The sequence below is a fragment of the Schistocerca cancellata genome, chromosome 1 (genome assembly GCF_023864275.1).
Source record: "Schistocerca cancellata isolate TAMUIC-IGC-003103 chromosome 1, iqSchCanc2.1, whole genome shotgun sequence".
NCBI classification, from domain to species: Eukaryota; Metazoa; Arthropoda; class Insecta; order Orthoptera; family Acrididae; genus Schistocerca; species Schistocerca cancellata.
The window spans coordinates 519,405,057-519,432,450 of record NC_064626.1 but is presented as its reverse complement, the minus strand read 5'-3'; the positions used below and the strand labels follow the sequence as shown (position 1 = coordinate 519,432,450).

Below are 27,394 nucleotides of genomic sequence, written 5' to 3'. Positions count from 1 at the left end.
GGCATGGAGGCTGTCATTCTGTTCAAGACACATCATTACGTTTCAGCCCAGAATATGTTCTAAGATTGTCCAACAAATGAAAGTCAAAGACATTGAACAGTAGTTTTGGGGATCATTTCTATTATCCTTCTCGTATAGGCGGGTGTAACGTGCACTTTCTTCCAATTGCTGGGCACAGTTTTTTGTTTGAGGGATCTATCACAGATTATATTTAGAGGAGGGGCTAACTCAGCCACAAATTCAATACAGAATCTCACAGGGACTACATTAGACCCTGGAGCTTTACTGCAGTTTTAACAGTTTCAGCTGTTTCTCAACACCACTGACACTAATACTGATTTCACTTATCTTTTCAGTGGTACGGTACGAGGATTAAATTGGGTTAATTCTCCTGTTTTTCCTCTGTGAAGGAACATCTGAAAACAGAGTTAAGCATTTCAGCTTTTGCTTTGCTAACCTCAGTTTTAGTTCCTGTCTCATTTTCTAAGGACTGGACACTAACTTTGGCACCACTAACAGTCTTTACATATAACCAGAATTTCTTTGGGTTTTGTGGAATATCATTTGGCAGTATTTTGCTATGGTAGTCACTGAAGACTTCACACATTGCCCTCTTGACAGCCAAACACGTTTCGCTGAGCATATCTCTATCCATAATCCTAAGCTTTGTTTTACACCTATTATGCAGTAGTCTCTGCCTCTTTAGAAGTTTCTTTACAGTGACTGTATACCATGGAAGGTCCCTCTCATTACGAACTGCTCTACTGGGTACATAACTGTCCAGTGCATGGTCAACTACTATTTTAAACTTGAGCCACAGTTCCTCTATAGGCTCCTGTCCTGTGCTGATAGTTTGAAGTTGCACAATGAGATAAGGCATTGCTGTTTTTTTATCTAGTTTACTGAACATGTATATCTTTCTGCTTGTTACAGCTGTCCTTTGTACTTTGGTAACAATTGCTCACACAATTTCTTCATGATCACTGATACCAGTTTCGAAATGCAAATTGACCATTAGACCCAATATGTTTCCATCATGAGTGGGGTTCTAGGTAGTTTTCAGAGAAGACATTTAGTAGTGTTCCACAGGATGTCTTCTATCATACCCACTACTAACAAAACCTCTTGAGAGATAGACCATGGGATATTGTCCCTGACAGTCATAAAAAAAACACACGATAAAAGTTAAGTTTCTTGTGGTAAATGTGAGAGAAATGCTACTGGTTCTGCTTGGAAAAATTCATTACTTAGCAACAGAGACATAGCTAACAGGAATGATTCTAATGCAAGTATGATGGTACTACTATAGTTCTTTACACACAAACACAACACAATCTACAACTGATATCTTGCCATATGAAATCACGTAGAAACAATCATACAATATTGACTGAACTGCTGGGCAGTATTTGACAAGTTTCATGTCATAAATGTGTTAAGTCGATGTTCAAAGTATTTCTGGGATGTTGTACTGCTATATTCACATTATTAGGTATGTACCAGATGTCAGAACATGGCCTACTCATCTTAATATACCCATCTTTTTTGCCTACTCATCTTAACATACCCATCTATCTCATTTCCAATAAATTGACAGCAATAATTAAAAACTTGGTTTCAGATAAAGCACAGAGTTTGAAAGACTTTTTGGCAGGCAACTCCTTCTACTATATAGATGAGTATCTTGACAGGGACTATTAGACCAGCTTAAGTAAAAATGTCTGTTGGATTTCAGTTTTGACAGCACTTGGTCACAAGTCAAAATTAGGTATCTTAGTGTATGATAAATTTATTGAAAGTGTATAACTATGTTTCATTCTGACATTGTATTAATTCTGTAAATATTAGCAGTTCCATTCACATATCTTGACAATCTCAAAATGATTAGGGAAGTGAGTATTATATTCAGATGTCCTATGTTTTTTATGTTGTATTTTCTAATATGTTCCACACTCATGAGAGCCATTTCATTTTCGGGTCTGTGGAATGAAAACTGAATCTAATGAAATCTTAACAAGAACTTAAGTGGCTGTCGAACTTAATGTTACCATATGACAACTGGACACAAAATAATAACCAAACAACACATTCCACAATCTCTGTTTCACCTGTTGGCAAATTCCAGTGATGCAAACCAATTACTCTGGAATTCAGAGCAATTATTGTACTGTGGCTGTGTTACTTTGGCCACAGACATGATTATATGCTTATCTCAAGCACCAAACACTACAGTGCAAAGGGCTATCAGTCTTAACTTATAAATGTAAAACTATTATACTGGTCAGGAAAAACAATATCCTACTACAGGCATTACAAATAAAGTTCCAAAAAAGAATCTTCCAAAAGCATGTTCAGACAAAGTTAAAAACTAATCTATCTACATTCAACTAGAGTTGGAATCTGGTATTTCCACTGGTTTTTGTGTCAGTAACAGCAAAACATTTTCCCTGTACATGTATTTAGAATTCAAGGGCATTATACTCTGCTCATAAGTTCCCCCTAATCCTTGCTACAACTTCCTAATAGCCATTTTTACATCCCCAGATTTTACATTTTCCTGTTGTAAGCCATGTTTCCACAATTAATTGTTTTCCTGCCATTAAAAAACTCATATAGATAACATTTTCCACATTTTGTGCTTTTGAGCCACTACTACAAGCTTTGACACTTATTTTCAAACTGATTTATATGCAAAAAACATCACGTTCCCACTCACACACAACCTGTAGGACAATACACAGTACAAAACTGCATTTTTAAGATTTTACTTCATTTTTTCATATTTTTGTGCACAATTTCCATTTGTGACAAAATGGCTTATTCTTTTAATGTTGGCAAGAATGAAAACGCTCTTGTCCCTAGGAAAAAGGCAATAATGCAGTTGAAAATAAATTATTGGTTCATCTGCTTATTGTTGTCATTGCATCACTTACGGATGTTAACTTGTACCATAAATGCATCTTAAAAGAAAAAAATAAATATTTTACTTTGCTACTGTACCAAATATAATGTCCATTTGTGAAATATTGATATTTGTGTGTTGACTTTTTGTATTTGTTTTTGAAAGTACAGGAAAATAGAGTGCATGCTACAATTGTTTCAGCAAATGCAGAAAGGTTTCTAAATACGTGTTGTCGGATAACAGATGTCCCCGCACTTATGAAGACACACTGAACATATATAACTGTTTACTTATTTTAGTTGCCCTTTGTAGTTTGGTAATCATTGGTGCCACAACCGCGTCAAGATCACTGATATCAGTTTCGACGTGGACATCTTCAAAGAGGTCAGGTCTGTTTGTTTTACTATTGGATACAATATATTTCCATCATGAGTGGGGTTCTGAACTATCTGCATGCTGACTTTCATACACCATAGTACCTCTAAAACAGTTATACAATTTTCTACAACTTCAAAGAATGAGATTTCTTAAAGAAAATTTTAAATTAATTGTTAATTTTGTAAAAACAGTTCCAATCTTCTACAGTTTTTCATTACTGCAGTTCATTTCATAACATACTTTATTTAAATTGTTTTTATGTTATTTTATGGATATTTTCAGGTCACTTTACTGACAATTTTTGCAGTAATTAGGTCATAAAAATCTGGGTTCTGTGGTCACAGGTCCTTTTTCATGTTCGTAAACAAAATAAATTCTCACCAGGGGCTGCTGCTCCAACTGAATCCCCTTCCCTCCCACTCATGTTTGTTGATGAGGATGAGTGAATGCTTTTGATATTTGGTGGGTGGTCCCCTTCGCTCCTAAATTATTTACAACTGAAATGTGGGATATTATTTGGCCATGAATCACACACGAGTATAAATAGCAGGCTGTTGCTATCAGCACCTAACAGTCTACTTGTACACCAGACAGGTGGTATACCAAATTTTGGTGCTTGCTGTACCTTTCTTAGATGACTAGTTCCATTGCTCAGTATTATGCAGAAGAACAAAACTGTTAATCTGGTTGGACATTCAAAAATATATTTTCTACCTTTAATAAAATTTTGTACACTTTTTTGAATTTTTATTTAGTCAGATATAGGCAATTTGAATAATGATGCTATGACATTTCACTCCTTGGAATGTCGTTCAACTGTAATTTTTTAGTCATTCAACTGCTGCCAATGGTGGAAGATTGTTTGTATCTTGTTCTAACAATATTTAGTTTCCCTTGTAGATTCTTTTATGGCTGAACTATATGCCCCATGTTACATAATTACTTATTACCTTGAGATTTATTGGATGTGTGCTATCTCCTTACCTCATCTGATACAATTTTAGCATGTCTTGCACAGTATAGAGTTTTAAAGTTCATTAGTTAAAAGAAATAAATAAAATAAGCCTGAGACAGAGTGGGAACCTGTTACACAAAAAGCAGATAATGATGCCAAAAAAAAAAAAAAATTCTCGGATGAACTGCCAAATAGTAAAAAATGTAATGGACATCTTTTATGTAATGAATAATCATTCTGCAGCACAAATAACACAGATGAAATTATAGCTCTACAAGGCACACAATTAATGTCAATATACTCCAAGCAAATGATACTGATTTGGTTATGAGAACTATGAAATAATTTGAAGGTGACTTTATAACTTTGAAATTACCCAGGTCCTGAAAAATCAAAGATTTAGTTCTTTAGTTTATAAGAGCAGTAGTTAATGCAAAAATGAGAGTGGAAATTTGAAATGCCAGATTATCTTTTTCTCATAGGAAGCTGCGTTACAGTGATCCACGGTAGCTGTTGACAACTGACGTATATAAAGGGTGAACCAGAAGGCCTCCAACAAAGTTCCAGAGGTATTAAGGATGACAACCAGAAAATGTACTCAGTATACATGGGCTCCAAATTGCATAGTTCAAAAGCTAGGAGCACTTGTTAATCTTACCTGTTGTGAAACACACCTCTTCTACTGAGTAAGTGTTTATAGCTTTTAAGGTATGCATTTTAGAGCCCCTGTTTACTGAACAAATTTGTCTTGTTTTAGTCCACACTATATCATCCCAAAATATGGAAAGAAAACAATTTGCAGTAGAAGAGATGTGTTTCATAGTACTGACGATATGCATTTTTGAGGCCCTCTTTCTCTCATTTTGATCTATACCACCACCTCTGGAAGTTTGTTGGTAGAGTTCTGGTTCACCCTGTATATGAAGCACATGTGAACAAACAAGGCACATCACACAAAATTATAGAATTGGCAAACTAGAAATCTTAGATCACATACAATTTTATGTAGGTATCCATCTCTTTGTTTGACAATAAACATTTTTGGCATGCTTTTGCTAACTGTGACACTTCAAGGATTGTTTGTTTGAAATTAGTAAGGACTGCTTTCTTCAGCATTACATTCATAACAGAAGCACTCAGTAAATTTTTGGATTAAAGTTCTTGGCATGCAACCCTAGATATCAAGATCCATGCAACAATACCTTACCTCATGAAACCATGAATTACACAGAGCATAGATACTGAGCTCCAATCATGCATGTCTTCTGAATATCAGCATAATAATATATTTGCACATGCATAGTTCTTTCCTTTACTCGATGGCAAGTGACAGATGTTATTCCGGTGGAGCTGAATTTCGCCTCTCTTGTCATCATTCCTTGACTTTACAGACTTCACCAAATATCAGCAAAACTATTTGACATTTCAGTCACATTTTCATATGGAGAAAGATGGTTTTGCATGTCATTCTGTATGTGAAGGTTTCAAGTGGAAAAAGAAACCACAGTGGTGTTTACACATTAAAACTGAATTGCAATACTGATCCTCACCGTGGAGTGATAACAATTCGCCAAGTAGATCCATGTATAGAGTGGTCAATAGAGACAAGATGGAACATGTTGCTAAGCTTTTGGATGGCAGTGACATCTACGTCTCCATGGCTATACTGTCCTGGCTAACTACATTTTACCAGCTCTGCAGCTCCACTATGAAGAGGGTTTTGGTGATCATGCCCACAGAAAAGAATGTGCAAAAGTTATAGCATAGTTGGTACATAATATGACTGTGTTCACAAGTGGTCTTGCCTTTGACAGTATAGGGTATATGTGTGAAGGGACTGTAATAGGATGTGTTGAGTGAGTGCAAAGCACACGTCTTGCAGCTGGGTGTTTCGCATCCTTATGCCACATCCACTCCCAACCTCTTCATCATAAGAGTCAAAACTTTGTGGAGGCACTGTCACAGGGATAAGCAATCATTCATATAACAGCTCTGCTGCAACTTTTGCACAGCTTTCACATGTAGGCATGAGCATCAACCAGCTGTCACCCAAATGACGGCCACTGCAAAGCTGTGGCCAAGAGCAATATTGAACACCCAATGGTGGAAAATACTGCTGACTATGAAATGGCCGACTTCAATGGATCTTCATTATTCCTGTCAACTGTAATTTCCCTCACCCCAACCAGCTTCTCTGAATTATGTAGATTTTTTTAAAATTTTATTTTTGACAATATGTCCTTCGTCTTTCAATCCCTAAAGCCTCAAACTCTGCTAGCCATTGTCCCAAACATACCTCCACCACTGTCCCCGTAGCACCATGTCACTCATCCTACACTCACACACAAGACGTAGTCTCCCTTCAGTTCACTCCTCCATGTCATTGTGCTCTATATGAATTCCCCCTGCCTGCGACACCTCAGTGGTGCCACATTCCTATCTATGTGGCTGCTGCACCTCCCTCTGAGCCATCAGCCACCCTTCCCTAATCCTCCTCATTTCCCTTCTCCCCTGCCCACTCTATCCAATATGGCCCTCATTCCAGTAGAGCTGCAATGCTGGTACAGTGTAGTCGGGCAGGACAGTGCAGTCATGCATGTGTGTGTGTGTGTGTGTGTGTGTGTGTGTGTGTGTTAATCCTGTACTAGTTAGCTCTCAAGGACATTTTATTTATTGTACAGCATATGATAGCAGCACTTATACAAAAGAAAGTATTTGTTTTTGGTGTTGCTGCAGGACATTGTCCAAAAGTTTGGCATTGTTTTCAGTCTTCTTTACATGCTTATTGAACACTCAACTTCTCAATTATATGTTGAGCTGTGACCTTCTTCCATTATTATAAATAAGTATTTCACCAAGGATTTTCCATTACCGTAACTAACTACATTTGTTCACAAAACTGGAAGGACAAGGTAGCACAAAAAGAAGAAGAGTATGGTATTAGGTGATAATGCAACAGTTGTGGCCTTCTTGTAGTAGAGTGGTACAACGGATGCTGTATGTCCATAATAACATGAAATTTCATTCCACAGAACATTAGAGGCTGGTGGAAACCACATCCTCAACCTATAAGATCTAACTAGACAAACTCTTCCAACAGTCAGAAAAATTCTTTATTGTTTCATTTTGTGACACGGGAGTGGTTAATGAAACAGATTACAATTCACTGTGTAGATGACAGAAAATGGTGAGGTCATCAGACAAGCTTTAATAACAGAAGCTTATGTATCAGAACATAGTTTATGGTATTGAAACTCTCAGGAAATGTGAACTACTGTAGATTCATCTGTAGGTTTGCTCACTGACTGCTACATCTTCCTTTTTGGATATGCCATTTATCAAGCAACTTAGATCTGCTGTGTACCAGATTACATGAGTAAATTTTATTAACAAGAAATGCCTAAAAGTTTTCTAAGTTTTTACATTAAAAAACACTCTGCAAAATTCTTTTAGCAAATGTCTCCAACTAGTAATACAAGAAATCTGCATTTCTACATAGTGCTTGTCCTAACTAGTGATGGATTTGCATACCTTTGCTTCAGGTTCATCACCAGGTTTTCGTTCTTTCGTGGTTGGCACAGAGAAAGAGCGCTGTGTTTTGAAGAGTACTCGTGCAGTCTGTGTTGGGTCCCAATAGACAAGCAACAAGCAGGGAATAGACAGAGAAAGAGACAGTAAAAGTTATGCAAAACATTCAAGCAAAACCAGGCTGAAAAGTAGAATCGTTGTGATATTGCTCTCAGAGGGAAAAGGTTTGCTTGCCATCGTTGATTTCTGTAAAGAATACTATAGCAGGGTGAGTGCACATTAAATTTCTTTGACATGGCCAGACTGACACATGACACAGCAATAGCCTTCTATAAATAAAATTCTGAGTCATGTACTGAAAAAGAATTCTGCAGGAGAAGCTATAAGTCAATATGTGTGAGTGTGTTTCATCTGTCAACCTCATTTAACCACTGATTGTCTTTTTTTCAGTAATTTTTAAGTGTTTGCGAAGAGAGAAAATCATTTTACATTGCATAATTAATTATGAAAATTGTTTCGTAAAATTTGTTCCCTCGAATGAAAGCTAACACACTGAAAAGTCGAAGTATTGTCAAACAGTGGAAAGTCCAGCTTGGAATATCAACATTTATGGAAAGGATAGATTGCTACTTACCGTAAAGATGAGTGGCAGTGAGTGGTAATCTATCTTTTCCATAATTGTTGAGAGTATTGTCAAAACTATTTTGATGACAGCAATTTTTTCATATTCTCAGGTTTCTGAACAGTGCAAAGAATGCCTCTGTACATTTGTATAATAAAAATACAAATTAAAAAGTGTATAATAAATTCCATAATATTTCAATAATCATAGTAAAATTAGACACATTTTAACTGATATAGACACTGAAAATTGTTCTTTCCAGGCACTATTTCCAAATAGGTTAAGTCTGCTACAAATTACACACTGTCTTGTGATTATGAATGTGGATGTAAATGTAGTAACATCTGCCTCTTATGAAGCATTTGTTGCTTAAGAATTCAGTCACATGTTTTGTTCAAACACTGTCTAAATGAAATACCCAGCATTTATTCCTATTTTTAGGTGCCAAAATACAAAAAAAAAAGTTTGAGCTTTGTATTTTATGAATATGTTTGTGTGTTCTTCCAGCTACTACAAGACTCACAAAGCCTTACTTTTTGTATTTGAGCAACACATTTTGTACTTTACATTGTTTAAAGAATCTCACATTATTCTGTTTATCATCTTTTAAGGTTTACGCATTGTGTGTTTACAAATAAAATATGTGTACTCAGAGGTGTGTTTAGTAACTCTTTAAATTAAAAAGAAAATCACACATTTGTTATTTTTCTTCTTTTTACTTCAAGTGATAAAACTGAGTGCGAAAGGAAATTATGCAATTAGTAACAGAATGAAAGTACAGCTTGATGTAATGCTGCCGAATTAAATAAAAGTTCCCCTTTTCTCATTTCTTTTGTACTCTCCCTGCTTTCATTTAATATTTCACATTTGGGAGGGGATGAAATAGGAACCAGAATACTATTACAGTCAACAGTGAAAACAATATCACAAAGATTCTGAACACTCAGATTTATGACAGTGCAGACAGTTGTTACTGAAACCAATGAAGCCCCTTACTTTTGTAGCACCTGCTTCAGCAGTTGATTTTGGAGCAGGCACTGATGATGAACGCTGTGTGCGAAATAATGGTCTTGACGAAGCTGAACTTGAAGGTGGCTGGTGGCCCAGATCCAGACTGCGCCACCCTTTATCGTTATTAGAGTCCCCCCCACATGCAGCAGAATGAACCTACATGCATGGCAATGTCAATTCACTGAGTGCACCTTAAAATGTTTTCCTTTCTCAAATTACTATAACAATTAAGCATGCTCACACAGGAGTAAATCCTTATGAAACACTGTCGAAAATGATTAGTCTCATAACTGCTGCCAAATGATGTGATATAGTTTTAAGTCGTGTCCATAATTAATTACAAAGCCATTTACACCTTTAACCATGACAAATAAAATAATAATACTCACCAAACAGGATGGAAAACTTAGTGGCAGAAAAGCAAACAGATAGAAGTTGAATTCTGAGACTTTAGAGCCAAGGGCTTTAATTCAGAAAAATAGGAAATAAAAATAAAGTGGCATAGGACATGAAGTGGCAGAAGGAAGGGCCAGATGACAGGGAAACCATGTAATGGATGACTTACAATTTCAAAACAGAAAAAGAATATAAACCAAGCAATCCACGTAGTTAAATAATGAGATCAGAGGGATTACATATACATTTCAAGATTGTTTGTCATTTCAGTACAAAATATACAGATACATGTGATAGGAAGATTGGGACTGAAAAAGTGATTTCACAAATTGGATGAGCAAAATTCCAACTGCTGCATTGCTTTTAATAAATACAATTACCATGGCATAACTGAAACTGATAATTAAGTGACTGAGACTGTGAAAGATGAAAAACTGTGAAATTGAAAAGAAAATGAAAAGGAAGGAGAATATTCAAACAGTTAATAGTGAACAGAACGAGGTGCTAATATACCTTGGGTGGCAGAAGGAAAAAAGGAGAAAAAACAAATGAAACTGGAACAAAGTTTCATATTATAAACCAAAAGAAATATGCAACCGAGCAAATTACTGTTAAATAAACAGTGATGCACAACAAAGATGAGAAACAGATGGAAAGAACCAGCCATGCACATGGAAAAATTTAAAAGAAAAGAGAATGTCCACAAGAGAAGAATACACAGAAGAAGGTCATCAATGATAAGTATATGTGGTGTGGTGGCACATGAGGGTATCAGACAAGCTATTTTATTTTAGCATATGGTAAGCACAATAAAACACTTTGATAAAACCTAAAACACAATATAAAGAGTAGTTCAGTTGTTTATCATTAAACCATGAGCCACAAGTGGTATAAAGGTAGAACACTATTTGAAAGAGTACTGTCTACTTACCACTTGCTGGAACAATAGCTATTTAAGCAGAGCTGATAGACACACAAATTAAAAACTTAGTCGAATTGTTGATATTATTAACTTTTGAAACTTCCTTTATATGAAGAAATGAAAAGAAACAGGAAGAGAAAAGTTAAGATGAAACAAAGGAAAATCATCCAAACTCCCAACAAGGGAAGGAATAAGACAACAATGGATTAACATCCAAGATGCAAATCCCAGACTATTAAAACCACAGACATCAGTGAGGTGGGAGATGGTGGGAGCAAGAGGGGGTGCACTTCCCTCATCTGGAATCCAGAGTATAGCACAGATAAGTTGCCTCTGAACCTTTACAGAACATTGACAAAATAGTGCCCCCAACTTTTCTCTGTTGATACTTCCTATAACCTTTACTGAGCTGAAGAAAAGTGTATTACAAATCTGGCATGTGGATTCTGGCACTAGCTCACAGCACAAAATAACATGGCTGCAGTATACTTGCTGTCCTCAGTCGCAACATAGGCATCCTGTACTCCTACTGCAGTAATGAATCATAGTGGTAGTTCACTATTTTAAACACCTGTCACAGCAATACTCTATGTGTATTCATTTATGTACCCAAATGCATTAGCCAAAATAAGAAAATGCCACTTTCTGTGCTAGAAAAGAGGAATATCAATTTAAAAGAGATGTCCTCTCCTGGAGTTGGGAGCTTCTCATACTTTATGGGGTTAGTTGGTATGACAGCACAATAGCATGTGTGAGACAAGTAACACCTTTGTTCAGTCCTTTACTGTTATTTCCTACAACCAACTGGAGAGTTCTTTCAGGAGTTTTCCTACATTCATTTCATCTACTGCTGCCCTGAGTTGCACTTTACCAAAACAGTGCAAAAAATGTAGCAATCGAAATGATTGTACTTTAATTATGACAGTCATCATCAAACAAATAGAAGGCATGAAAATAATCTAACAAATGCACTAACATGGTCAGATGTGAGTATCATAAACAAACGCAATGTTATTTCCCATGCCTCCACTTTGAGGACTATTAATCAGTTTAGTTACTTTGGCTATTTTCATTAAAATTTCGATTTTCTACATTTTTATTTCAGATTTTTCTACATATAAAACAGTTGCTATATCAGTTATTTGTTTATTTTTCCAATATGTGACAGTTCACACCATTGTCTTCATCACCAATCATTGAAATGTGCAGTGGCAAAATAAATAAGTGACTGACACAGGAACTGTTGTATTTGTATTTATCAACAGTCACATCCTTCATACTGCCATCTCTTATGGATGAAATGTTAATCAAACTTTTCTTTTTCAGTGTCATTCTAACATCATTGGATATGAATAAAAATACCTTTTGTGAATATTTGCTAGCTATATTTCGTAACTTGTTGGACTTGCTGGATTTAGTCATACGAAGATGTAATTACAGAATGTTAAATAAAAAACAGTAGCATCAACACTCATATCAATAATATAAGATATACTTTGCATGTACTAATGAAATATGATTACAATTTAGGTATCAAAATAATCTGGCTTCAAAATTGCGTAATATACACTCAACTGATTTAAATACAAAAGATTTGTGCACTTATGTTGTATTTAGTTCTTGGGGAAAGTCATATCCTCAAACTCATCAAATTAATTATATATAAAATACAGTTTTAGAATCTTGGCCTGTATTATGTAAATTTCAACACACACCAATGACTAAAAGAAGCTGTAGGATTCTTGATTAAGACATGAACTATGCAATTAGAAAATACAAATATGCAACTAAAACAAATATTAAAGAAAAACTCGAAATGGGAAAGTAAGGGAGCCAATGGAATGAATTATAAAAAGTGAAATTATCATTGGTACAGAGAGGATGCAAGATGCTTAAAAAAAGGCAAAAAATTGCGACCACTGATGAGAATGGACAATTACAAGGGAAAGACACTAGTGACAATGTAGATAGGCTGGTCAATGACAGCCAGTTTTTTGAGTTGGACAGTATTGGTGCTCAGCAAGGAAACCTAACTGATGGAACTGATAAAACAAATAATCAGATTTTTGTTGCTGTTTCATACCATTCTGAACTACAAGGTGTTGTGTGTTGTCAGTGTAGGTAGTTTATAGACATTCATTGACAAAAAGTAAGACATAAACTTGCATGCCGGTTTGCAGAAAACGTGTATGCACTGCCCTTGGCTATGCAGGTACGTTTCATGTGGAGAGAGAGAGTGGGCGGGGGGGAGGGGGGGGGGGGGGTAGTTCGTATTGGAATAAATGTGTAGAAATGTGTGTTACTGCTTTTGCAGTATCTGTCAAGAAGATGGACTATGTTCAACGGTGAGCAGATAGTTACTTTTAGGGGCGTGAGAATAGGCATTTGAGTGCGTGACTTACGCATCTCAACCCTCTTGCCTCACAAGCTGATTAACACTCTGGTCCATGGAGGTATTGTGTACTGAGGTGATTTTTATTTATTTACATATTTATCTGCAGCAGAATTATTAAGCCAGGGCTCAATCAAGATAATTTCAAAGGCCAGATAGAACACAAGTTTGCATGGATAGTTGTAGGGACAACAGGAGTCACAAGGTGTGTGGGACTCATTTAACAAGAGATCTGGCGTAATAATAACTCCATCTAGCATTAAGTCCAATGCTGTAAGGGAGGGAAACATAGTGGGGTAAGTGTTGCTATTGATGAAGTGAAGATGTTATGGTTTGTTGGCTTTTTTTCCAATTAAATTGAGGGGGTGATTATCGAGCATTGTTACGTCCGACTTGTCTCTTCTGATCTTTGGAGTGATTTTTTCTTCCACCTGGAAATAGTGCGCACCATCTTTTCACCTGAAGCAGAAATAATTCAAATGTTGAATAATTAGTGATTCAGTAATTGAACCTGTGTGTCCATCTGTCTGCAAATGTTTCTATTTTGGCACTAGGAAATAGGTACTCATAGATTATGGCCTGAGAAATTTACTGCTTTTTCCAAGGAATTAATATAGTAATTTCAGCATAAGGCAGTAGCTGGCGATGAGATATGTATAAAAATGTATGCACAGTCCATCCATACTTGAATTGGCTCTGCTAGATTAGAGGGGCAAAATTGGCATTCTGAGAAAAATGAAATAAGTGGATTGGTCATGGTCCAAAAGGATAGGATGGGTCTGATTCAAAAGAAAAAAAATGTTATTGAAGGAAATGAAGAGCATTTACTTCATTACACGAGTAGGTTCAATCAGCATATTTCATTGACTTTGCAACAATCTTGCATTGTTGACTTTACGGATATTTTCATATCCAGAAAATTTCTGTTATTCTCTTTTTCATGTTATTTCCATTTTTAAATCTTTACAAGTAATGAAATAGTGTTTAAATATCTTCAACATTTCACAGCCCTGTTAGCAACAGTGTAAATATTAATTTTAATTTTAATAATTAACAGCCTCAGTTGCACCGTTTGCCTACAATTTACCTAGGTTTCAGTTGGGATAACCCAACCTTCTTCAGAATAACAGTAACTACCATCTATCCATAGTGGACATTGTCAAGCTTAAACCAAAAATCCATAAATTATCATCAGACTATAAAACTTATCTGGAACTGCCTCGGCCCCACTTCGTGACCACGATGCGGCAAGAGGCCCGCCTAGGCGGACACAATATCTCACGCCTGCACATAACCTGTAGTTACTTGTACGGACAAGATGTGAACTTAACTCCTGACCTTGAATTTACTAGTACTGAGTGAAATAAAAGGTATATCTGAGGAAAAGGGCATATATGTTAACCTGTGCAGAACGAAATTAGATCGACTGTCTTAACATTTATGAAGTATTCATTGGTCACAATATGAGGAAGACATGTGCTTACAAGGTATGACCTATCTAGGAAAATTTTTGTGCTTAAGCACGAAATTTAATCACCTAAGAGGAACTTAGGTCTAGAAGTTTTTAAGACGTAATTGTTAAGCACTTGCTTAGCTATGGTTAAAACGCATGAACATCTTATTGACTTAGCACACAAATGGTCATTATTGAACTTCCGTATTGCCGGACGTTACAGATTAGATATAGACTTGTTCCTAAGTTCAATCATGACCATTTTTGTGCTAAGTCAATAAGATGTTCATGCGTTGTAACCATAGCTAAGCAAGTGCTTAACAACTATGTCTTAAGAACTTCTAGACCTGGTCATAATAATGACGATTAATGAAATAGTGTAGTGTTCAAACTAAACAGTTCTGAGAAATCACTATTCCATATTTTTTCCCCTTTTTAACATTTTGTTTGTTTACTTATAGAATTTGTACATGCAAATTAATATTACAAAAAAAAACATTTTTAGGTGACTTTTGCAGGAAAATATCTTCTGTAATATCAACTGAATTTTTGACACAAGATTAGCTTTCTGTATTGCAATACTTCTGTTTTCAGGATTACATAATTTTTCTGCTTTCTGAGCTGTCAATTTTTGTGATTCCTTGAAATATGATACAGAATCATTCTCTGCATGAGTGCTATGTAAAACGATCACTGCTTACATTTTGACTGATAATACAGTTATACAAATTTAAAAAAAAAAAAAAAGAAAAAAAAAGAAAAAAAAGAACCATACAGGCGTCTTGTTAGACTTCAATAGTAAAAATATCACCCATTGATATACGTAGAACAGTTGAGGGAATAAATACATACAGTAACCAAAAATCACCAAATGATGTAATAAGTGAGCATCAGTAACAAAATGAAGGAGGCCAAAAATACATAATCGTGTGGTGTGGTTGATGGTGACAGTAACATCTATGCAGATGCTGTGTAAACATGTCAGCATTTTTATCAGCATATGCAGCCAATTTAATATGAAAGGACTTAAACCAGTGGATATGCTAGGAATGCCTGGGTAGAATTACACCAGGAATGGTAATAGAGGATAAAAAAAATATATTATGAGTAAAGACAGCACAGAGTGAAGATGAAATACCAAGAGATGGATAGACCTTGAAAGACTGAGGGACAAAGTTAAGTGGATTGGTCTATTTTAAATGGCAGTCTGGCACTGTGTAAATAAGACCCAGATCACCAAGCACACTTTACACTGTAATTTTATTTGGATAATGCACTAGGCCTGTCAGTTGTTGCACAAATATTATGCTAACACACAAGCTAAAACAGAGTTTTTGTCCACTCTGTCATTGGATAGACAGCATGCTGACAAAATGTATGCTTCTTGTGCTTATGGAACATGTACCTGTGTTGTAACAATGAGTATAACCTTCTCACAGATCTTCTTCAGCCCTCCTCAAACTTCCCCACCAGTACTAAATTGGTAACCACTTTATGTTTCATAACATGTCCTATCGACCAACCTTGCTATCAGTCAAATTGTGCAACGAATTTTTTTTCTCCCCAATCCTATTCAGTACCTCCTTATAGGTTACATGATCTACCCATCTAGTCTTCAGCATTTTTCTGCACCACTACGTTTCAGAAACTTCTATTCTCTTCTTATCTGACCTGTTTATTGTCCACGTTACAGTTCCCTACAATGCTACACTCCAAATACCATAAAAAACTTCCTAACACTTAAATCTACATTCAGTATTAACAAATTTCTCTTCTTCAGAAATGCTTTTCTTTCCATTGCCAGTCTACATTTTATATCCTCTCTACTTCAGCCATTATCAGTTATTTTATGGCACAACTAGCAAGCCTTCTGGGCTTAGTACTGGTTTTCTATCTGAACTCTTGATATACAGACAGCTGCTTCTCTTTTCTCCTGTTGGCAGTATGTATCTTTCACTTGTTATACATGCTCCTATTGCCATGTATTTGTTCTTTAGCCATTCCTGCTTACCCATTTCGCACTTCCTGTCAGTCTCATTTTTTTGGCTAAAAAATTCCCTTTTGCCTGCTTCATTTGCAACATTTTACTTTACTGCTTTACTTTACTGCTTTTAGTGTCTCGCTTCATAAGTTAATTATCTCAGCACTGCCTTTTTTAATTTGACTACATTCCATTTCATTTGTTGTTCATCCTGTATCCCCCCTTTCAAGGCACTGTCAATTCCATTCAACTGCTCCTTCAAGGCCTTTAGTGCCTGAGACAGAATTATAATGTGATTGTCAAACCTCTAAGTTTTTATTTCTTCTCCCATAATGTTAATTCCTTAACCAGATTTTTCTTTGGTTTTCTGCACTGCTTGCTCGATGTACAGATTGAATAATATCAGGGAAAGGCTACAACCCTGCCTCACTCCCTTCTCAATCTTTGCTTCCCTTTAATGCCCCTGGATACTTACAACTGCTGTATTGTTTCTGTACAAGTTGTACATGGCCTTCTGTTCCCTGTATTTTCCCCTGCTATCTTCAGAATTTTAAAGAGTGTATTCAAATCAACATTGTCAAAAGCTTTCTCTAAATCTACAAATGCTATAAGTGTAGGTTTTCCTTTCCTAAACCTATCTTCTAAGAGAAGTCATAAGGTCGGTACTGCCTTGTGTGTTTCTACATTTTTTCAGAATCCAAACTGATCTTTTCCAAGGCTGGCTTCTATCTGTTTTCCCTAGTGATATCAGTAGCGCTGATGGAATGTCGTCTTCTCCATGGGCCTTGTTTCAACTTAGGTCCTTCAGTGCTCTGTCAAATTCATTTTGCAGTATCATATCTCCAAACTCATCTTCATCTACATCCTCCTTTCTTTCCATAATATTGCCTTCAAGTTCATTGCCCTTGTATAGTCCTTCCATATACTCCTTCCACTCCCATCTTTCCCTTCTTTGCTTAGGACTGGTTTTCCATCTGAGCTCTTGGTATTCATATAGCTTCTCCTCTAATCTCATAAGGCCTCTTTAATTTTCTTGTAGGTGGTATCTATCTTTCCCTAGTCATACATACTTCTACATCCTTCTAGTTATATTTTAGCCATTCCTACTTAGCCATTTTGCATTTTTTCTCAATCTCATGGGTAAATATTCCCTTTTGCCTGCTTCATTTGCAGCATTTTTTGTGTACTCCTTTCATCAATTAAATTCAATACATCTTGTGTTATCCAAGGATTTCTACTTGTTTGATCCTCTGCTACCTTCACAATTTCATCTCTCAAAGCTACCATTTTGTGTTCTACTGTATTTCTTTCCCCTGTTGTAGTCAATCATTGCCTAATGCTCCCTCTGAAACTGTCAACAACCTCTGGTTCTTTCAACTTATCCAGGTCCCATCTCCTTATTTTCACACTTTTTCCAATTTATTTAATTTTAATCTACAGTTCATAACCAATAAATTGAGATCTGCACCTGGAAATGTCTTATTACAGTTTGAAATCTCATTCCAAAAACTCTGTCTTACCATTATATAATCACTCTGAAACATTTTGGTGTCTCCAGGCCTCTTCCAAGCATACAGTGTTCTTTGATGATTCTTAAACTAGTGTCAGCGAATATTAAATTATGCTCTATACAAAATTTACCATGTGGCTTCCTCTTTCACTACTTTCCACCAGACCATATTCACCTACTATTTTTCCTTTTCTTTGTTTTCCTACTATTGAATTCCAATCCCCTGTCATAATTAATTGTTTGTCTCCTTTAATTATCTGAATAATTTTTTTTTCATCATAAATTTCTTCAATCTCTGCATCATCTGTGGGTTCAGTTTGCAAATAAACTTGTAATACTGTGGTGGGTGTTGGCTCTATGTCTGTCTTGGCTATGTTAATATATTCATGGTGCTGTTCCTTTGCCGTTAGCAGTAGCAGCTCAGCAGACCTTGCTGGCTGATGTTAAAAGACTAAATCAGTCAATTATCCACACTGTTGCCCCTGCAACTACTGAGAAGGCTGTTCCCCCTCTTCAGAAATTACATGTTTGTCTGCCTGTCAACATGTCCCCTTGATTATGGTTGCACCTTAGGTACGGCTATTTGTATTGCTGAGGCACACAAGCCACCCCACAACAGCAAGGTACACAGCGCACAGCAGCCTTCAGTAGTTACAGTGCCATAAATTTATAAATGGATTTGCTTCCTTTTCCTTAAGTATTGCCAAGTTATAGCATAACTGTGACACATTTCTAAACAAAATTGTACAATCTCTATGCCTTCACAATAACAAAAGTATCACAATGAAGCTGTGGTAAACCAAACCACATCTTCACTGATACTGGTAAAATGATAATAGATTATTTTCGATCACTGATGATTGGAAGAGTCACAGGCTGACAGATTTCTACAATTATTAAGTCTCTGTCCCATAATTCACTTTCAATAGCCAAGAAATCTACTCCATTCACAGCACCAGTAGTGAGAATAGTATCTATGACATATCAAAATGAGGCTGAAATGGATGTTAAGAAAAGTGGGAAAATATTTTTACTTGGCAAACTGAGTTTAGTGTATATCTCCTGTTTATATTAAGATCATTAGAGATAATGCAGAATGTAAATATGGTAGGAGTAAAGGATACCACTCACTGAAAAGCAGAACCATTGAGTCATTGACAGGGACACACACACACACACACACACACACACACACACACACACACACACACACACAGGTTGTGCAGAGCCAGGATTGCTGTAGCTGAAAAAAGGAATTTCTTCTGAAAATTAGCAAGTTTTCCTCCTTTTTTGTGTCCAACCGTCGATGACAAGAAGGAATCAGTGATGATCTTGTTACAGGAACCATTTCAACATTGACCTGAAGTACACGAGAAGAACAACCTTAACTAATAATGCCAGATGACATTTTGTCAATCTAGGGCTTACAAGAATGTGTGTGAATGTGGCTTTTCATACAGAGTTCAGATGATGCATACGGTCCATAAAAGATACACAGAACTCCTAAGATACAACTGGCTCTTACAGCACATAAATCAGTTGTGGTAGAGCACTGCATCGACACTGGCACTATATGCTGTGTGAAAATGTTGAAATTCTAGTGTTGTTTTCACCTTTTTGGGACCCAACGGCGTTTTCACCTTTTTGGGACCCAACGGCGAAGGAAGCTGTAGAATTTGTCTGACGAACAATTTCATTAACAGAGACAGCTGTTTCAACCTGGAGAAAACAAGGAATCTGTCACCTCTTTTGAATAAACTTGCAATGGTGTATCCAAGTATGGATTGACCATTACACCCCAGATTAAACAGTTCTTTGCCACGCCACTGAACATCATCTCTGGTGCTTATGTATCTTTAGCTGCACTTGCAGTAGTGTGATCTATCAGTTTAAAAGGATGGAGTGCGTACTGTAGCTTCAGTTTGACAAGTCATTTGGAATATGGCCGAAAGGTATATGGCTGAAATACCAGGTGATGAAATATGGTTTCTGACATTGCATGGCTGAAATCTAATGGATAATTTATCAAGCCACATCATTGTTGGTGTTTATGCTACTCTTCTTGGCCTCAAAGTGTTCCTTAATTATGCACATTCATTTGTATGAAAGGAATAATTTCAGTCATGAAAACAATGAAGTTATAAGGAGCAGAACACCTGGCCATAACTTGCTTTCAGAAGGCAAAATATTAATTACTGCGAAATAAAACACTTAGAAGTAGGAAAAAAACTGATGCGATTGGTTGGAGAGTAATGGAAAGGAGGGGTTGATTACTCCGACCCCAGATTGACAGGGACCCACTCCATGTGAGGACAAGAGGAGACAAAAACGAAGGGCTAGGCCAAAGATAAGAACCTTACCAGCTTCAGTTCAGAGACAAAACTACAAAGTGAAAAGTAAAACTGGATTATACAGGAATGAAAAGTGGAATGTGTGATGCAATAAAGAACTAGAGGAAAGTGGAAAAAGAGACAAGACAACTAAGTAAGATAGATAGAGAAAAGCAAAGATGATGGTAAAAAAGGTAATTAAGTAAATAATGAAATACTATCATCAGGTAAAAACAGGGGTGGGGCTGGTGGGGTAAGGACTGTTAACAGATATTAGGTCCAGAGGGTGGCTGGTTGAAAGACTATGTTGGAGAACAAATTATCATCTCTGGTGGTCAGGGGAAATAATATTTGGTAGGAGGATTCAAATGGCCCATTTGGTGAAGCATATTGTAGAGCATATTCAGTAACTGGGTGTGGGTGTTCCCAAGGTGGCCAGTTGTTCTGTATCCATTGATGTCCTCAGTCAGTTTAATGGTGATTATTTATATATAAAAGACTGTGAAGTGAACACATATGGATTTGCAAATGATAATTGTCATTGTGCACGTTACACTGCCTACAATGTAGACTTTACCACGGCAGGGATGGAGTAAGTGGTAGTGTGTGGGAGTATGACACAGGTTTTACTTTGGAAATACTTACTGGGGTAATCAACCTCAAGGTAGGGTAATGGTCTAGGAATGTCGTAAGAGATGAAAAGCGTGTTGCAGAGGTTAGGAGGGCAGTGGCAGATGATAGTGGGTGATGTGGGAAAGAAATTGGGGAAATATGATCTCATTTCAGGACTAGACTTGAGAAGGCCATAACATCCGCTAAGTGATATACTGAGGTCTGGGAGATATTAAGATGACAAGAGGTCTGGATGATAATTAGTGAAAAAAGGGTCGTTTTTGAATGTGTTAGAAGTGTGAGGCTTTTTGCTGCAGAAGATTAAAGCTAGGATGATTGTTGATGGTATAGGTACTGATGGATTTGACGCTAGAACATATGCTTGTTTCTTACATATGCTTACACTGTAGGAAAACGTTTCTTTGATGCGAAAGGGTGACAGTTATTGAAGATGAGATATTGTTATTTATTGATATGTTTTATATGGACTGAGATTTCAGTGTGAGCTACAATGAAATGGAGGACCACAAGAAAAAAGATCATTTTGGGTTTGTAAAATGACTACAGAGTTTAAATTAGGAAAACGAGTGAAGTTGCTACAGGAAGCTGAGGCGCCCAAATTCCCAAGATTTTATCAATAAATGTGTACCAAACTCTACGCCTTGGCTTCGGCATCTTGAGGAACACCTCTTTCTCGTGGTCCATAAAGAGTTTGGCATTGTGTAGGACCATCCTGGCTCCCATAAACATTCTCCTGGTTTGTTTTTAGGTCTGATCCTCAAATGTGAAGTTATAGGTAAGAATAAAGTTTGCAAAGGTCACAGTGTTTTTGGGAGGCTGACTTGTGGATGTCGTGTTCTAGGGCTGATAGCCTATATAGCTGGGATATGTTAGGGTGTAGTGGTTTCACCCCCATAGTGACAAAGAAGGTTTTGGGTGAAAGAAAGGTGAGGATGGACTCAAGACATTTTAGGAAGCAGTTGATGTCTATTGTGTAGGGTGGGAGGCTTTGTGTAGTGGGTTGAAGACGCTGATCTACCAGTACTTAGATGCGTTTGGTATGGGATTTGAAGACTGCAACACTTAGGCAGCTGGGATGGTTGTTTGTGTATTCTGCAAAGTAAGTAGAAGAATGGGTTGTGTGGGTGTGGGTCTGGATATGTAAAGATTTTCTGCAGCGGTGGAGTCTTTGATCACAGTAAGAATAATGACAGAATGGCCTGCCTTCGTAACATGGATAACTCAGGAATTACTTGAGTTACGTTTGAGGTTTTGGTGATATTTTTTGGGAAGCACTCAGAGGTGATGTTAGAAATTAACTGCAGATTGAAACTGTAGAAACTGCAAAAAAGTAGGAAATTAAAGAGATGGACCTTGATAAACTGAAAGAACCAGAGATTGTTGTAAGTTTCAGAGGGAGCATTAGGCAATGGTCGACTGAAACAGGGGAACGGAATATAGTAGGAGACAAATGGGAAGCTCAAGAGAGATGAAATAGTGAAGGAAGCAGAGGATCACATAGGTAAAAAAGGCAACACCTAGTAGAAATCCCTTGATAACACAAGAGATATTGAATTTAATTGACCAAAGTAGTAAAGATTAAAATGTTGCAAATGAAGCAGGCAAAAGGGAATTTTTTAGCCAAAAAATGAGACTGACAGGAAGTGCGAAATGGCTAAGCAGGAATGGCTAAAGAACAAATACATGGCAATAGGAGCATGTATAACAAGTGAAAGATACATACTGCCAACAGGAGAAAAGAGAAGCAGCTGTCTGTATATCAAGAGCTCAGATAGAAAACCAGTACTAAGCCCAGAAGGGAAAGCTGGAAGGTGGAAGGAGTTTATAGAGGGACTATACAAGGGAACAGAACTTGAAAGTAACGTTATAGAAAGGGAAGAGGAAGTAGATGAAAATGAGATGGGAGATACGATGTTCTGAGAAGAATGTGACAAGACACTGAAATACCTAAGTGGAAACAAGGCCCCTGAAGTACACGAAATTCTGTCAGAACTACTGATATCCTTGGGAGAACCTGCCATGACAAAACTGTTCGACCTGGCTTGCTAGACATATGAGACAGGTGAACACGTTTACAAATCGACAAAAATGTAGTAACTCAAAATCGAAAGAAAGCAGGTGCCGACAGGTGTGAATCTTACTAACTACCAGCTGAGTAAGTCATGGATGCAAAATACTGACACATATTATTTACAGAAGAATAGAATACTGGTAGAAGCCAACCTTGGGCTAGATCAATTAGGATTTCAAACAAATGTAGAACATGCAAAGCAATACTGACCTACATCTTCTGTTAGAAAATAGCTTAAGGAAAGGTAAACCTACATTTGTAGATTTAGAGAAAGTATTTGATACTGTGACTGGAATACACGCTTTGAAATTCTGATGGTAGCAGGGACAAAATACTGGGAGCAAAAGGTTGTTTACAACTTGTACAAAAACTAGACAGCAGTTATAAGAGCCAAGGAGCATGAAAGGGAAGCAGTGATTGAGAAGGGTGTGACACATATAAATTTAAGTGGTAGCACATTTTTTCTGGACGTACTTGGAGTTTAGTATCATAGGGAAGTGAAATGTAAGCTCAACAATTCAGATAAGAAGAGAATAGAAGGTTTTGAAAGGTGCTGCTACAGAAGGATGCTACAGATTAGATGGATTCTAACACTCTAGATGACAAGAATCGATATGAAGTTGGACTGCAAAATTCACACCGCTCTCACATCAGTTGACTTACTTGGTATACACAGTCAATCTTCCTCTCTGGATAGTCGGCCACGTCTATCTCCAAAAACTACTTCTCCGAAGAATAAAGCTGGTTATGGGAATTTACCCGACTCTCTCTCTACTCTTGAAATAAGTGGATACTCGCAGAATACTTTTAGTTTAGTCTTGATATATTTCAGCTTCAACAAAGAACAAATTCACCGTTTCTCACATAAATATTCGAAAGTTTGCAAGTCAACCGATTCGTATTAGACTCGATTAAATACATTTACAATAGCACTGGTTTAACAACCACATAATTTATGAACATGTCTTGCTTCTAGCAAGTCCAACTCATGAATTACTTAAAAGTCTAACCTCATTTCTTCATTTGTCCTTTACAGTCATCACAGTCACTAAAAGCACAGAATAATACATAAACACTCCTTCTTCTTCTCTACACATACACTGAAACTCTATGGATCATACAGCAGGTACGTCCATAATTTGCTCGTGACTGTTTTTAGACCTGCACACACAAACATGCAATGCGCAGTAGGTCGGGTTTGTCTCTCTCACACTTCTATTTAAAATATCATGTGCTCGAGATGGAGGAAGGCCAAGTGGTTCTAGAATTTATGCAGAAATTCTCGAAGCACTACATATCCCCCCCCCCCCCCCCTCCGCAGATCAAACGTGATATTTTATATACTATAATTATGTACATTTACATCACATATACTAACAATTCATATTTCAACAGTATACCTTGTTCTTTTCATAAACGTGAATACCTTTTTTCTTATTATTTAGCTACTCCTAATTTTTTTCATTTTACTTTAATTATAAAACGTGAACATTTCAAGCCATTTTGGAGTTCGTTTTCTCATATCTAGGAACTGTGAGGACTAAATCTTTAGTTTCCAATCTTAAGCTCCAGGTGTTCATGACACTTGAGAACTTTATTCTTTATTCTAATTCCTTGTACTGTTTTTTCCTTAGTACATACTAGTATCATTATTTATAGTAGTTTGTAGTCGGGAGGAACTCTGGGCCAATGAAAGTGTTCTTTTTGACACTTGTAAATTCACATAAAACATAATAATGCTAGTGATATATAGAATTCAAACTTACCAGAGTAATTCCTATTAAATGTGTGACTTCTGTCACGATACTGTCCTTTTCCCCTAAGATCAGTACCTATACCTTACATGGGGGGTTGACCTATGAATGCCCTCCTCTTTCCATTCTGGCAGGTACTCCCCTTTATACAACATCCCTATTCATTAGGCTCCAGGTCATCCTATCTCCATGTAGGTACACCTGCCCTATATATTTAGCAAATGCCAGGTACATCACCCTTATCCTTTATGAGTAGGCCTCATGGTTCATTGCCCTAGTATACATCTTTATGTACACTATAATTAAATATTTCCTGGAAAAATAAAAATATATTTTACACTTCACTCTCCCTTCTTAATAACTCATTTAATACCCTACAGTCCTCCTCTACTTTTCTATTTCTATAATCTAAGTAGATACTAGATCTACACATATTAGTCAACTCATGGTAGATACTATGTCTACCTATTTTGTTCAAGCCCCACTATCCTAATATTCATCAATTTATCCATGTATTCGCTACACTGACTTTTCTTAAATAAGCATCACAAATAACTCCAATCTGGCTTGTGTTCTCCTACACTACTCATGCTTCCTGTGTAGGTATACTTGTTGTAAGATTTTCATATCTTCATCGATATGATGGCTTTTCATGTAAATAGGTGTCGTAGAACTGTCATAATAAAAACAATGTGTGCATCTTTCTAGATGTACATATATCTTCTCCCTACAACCCTTCACGGTTCTTACATCCTTCTAATCTGTAACTTCATTGTTTGTGTATTCATATTTCTTTGTGTGTATGCATAAGTGTGTTTGTGTGTTCTGATTCTTCGGCATTCTTATGTGAAAATAAGTTGTAGTTTATTGGAAGCCACGGAGACTAGGAAGGACTTCTGCAATAGAAGTATATCAGTAGAAGTATATCAGTATGGAAGGAGGGAAAAACAGTAAGGTCCTCAAAAGAGAAGTAAGAAAGAAATAGAAATGGTTGCTAAGATCAAAGAAGAGAAAGGTGACAGCCCCAAAGACAGGAAACCTTTCCCACCCCCCTTCCCCAGGATCCCTACCTCGCCGGTTCTTGATTGAGAAGCCGGAGGAGGTATGGTGTTAAATCATCTACTACAGAATGGACATTCCCACCTTCACCCTTGAGGTCCCCAAAGAAAATCTTAGCAACCCAATGGAAATGGCAAATGGTGAAGAACCAGTCACACTTATTTGCGAGGGTTGTTTGAAAGGTGTGATGTGTGTTCCGTGTTAGCCATGCGTTATCTGTTGGTGTAAATCATGCTCTTATTTACACTACCCACCCCTTTCAAAATCAATACAAACCCTCCCGTCTACATCACACCTCATAAAAGGTATAAAATATTCCATACAAAATAGAACATTATATGCTATAGTCTCATCATTATTTAATTATTCATCCAATATTATATGTTCTGCTAATGTAATATTCACTTCCATTCATTAAGACAAATATGCATTAGGAAATATAAATTTGAACTCTTGACCGACTATGGCAGTACATCTATCAAAGAATAATTCAGTTGTCCTAAGGCCAGCTCAGCGAGGACGGAAACCTTGTGTAGAGCAAAAAGGCAAAAGCTGGCTTGGCTATATTACATTCGCATTAGAATAGTATTCCCATGACCGAGGGAGATAAGAACTGACCAGGTACCTAATAAATGACGGAGATCGGAGACAACATGTGTGCAATTCTCCGCCTCATGCTGCAGCCGAGCAAAGTCAGGACATCTAACTGACTGGAACAAGAAAATCTCTTCCCAGGAGCAATTTTGGATGACACAATAACAAATGCTCGCTGGTATGTTTCTCTCACAACTGAGGATGATGCAATGAAAAATTCATAGGGAGTTAGAGCTTGTTAGTAGCCTAAATGACTGGAACAAGTAAATCTCTTACCAGAAGCAATTTTGAATGATGTAATAACAAATTTTCACTGGTAAGATTTTTTACCAGTACCTCTAAGTGTGGGAGGATAGAATAGTTTAAGAGTCTGGGGGAATTCGGTGCATGAAAATTATTACAGAAGAAACACTGAAAACAACTCAGGACCCAACGGTCATCACTCTTCCCGTTAACTAAGAATGTTAACATCCCTGGGGGATATATGACTCTGCCCAGATCCCATGGATCTGATATTAACATTACTTGAGCTAGTGCAGACCAGTACTTCTCATTAAATTTTGTTTGAAAGTCTCCCCACTGCAAAACAATCACCACTTCCCTGGGTAACACAACATTAGGTGATGAAACATTTTTTTTTCTACTTTGTTTTGGATAAGCTTGAATTCTTTCTACATGTAATCTATATCCTTGTTAGTATCATTAAGTTCAGAAGAAGCAATAGTCGAAACATTTCCAGAGGTTATACTCTCAGTAACTTTTCGATGTATAATTTGTTCAAAAGATTCCTCCAGACTACTTATATTTACTGTATCTCTCTTGGAAACTTCTTTCTACATTTTCTACTCATATATTAATGCCTGTGATTTGCGATTCTTATTGACGCTCCCTTTTAAAGTATGC

At 36.8% G+C, this 27,394-nt stretch overlaps 1 protein-coding gene across 2 annotated transcripts in view; it reads right to left on the bottom strand.

Annotated features, from left to right (window-relative positions):
* Positions 1-27,394, bottom strand: part of LOC126178807 (neurofibromin) — a 474,179-nt gene that overhangs the window by 45,851 nt on the left and 400,934 nt on the right. For both annotated transcript variants that reach the window (XM_049924560.1, XM_049924561.1), the window contains one exon: positions 9,382-9,552. In XM_049924560.1, the coding sequence (XP_049780517.1) occupies positions 9,382-9,552 (171 nt within the window). The remainder of the gene's footprint in view (positions 1-9,381; positions 9,553-27,394) is intronic.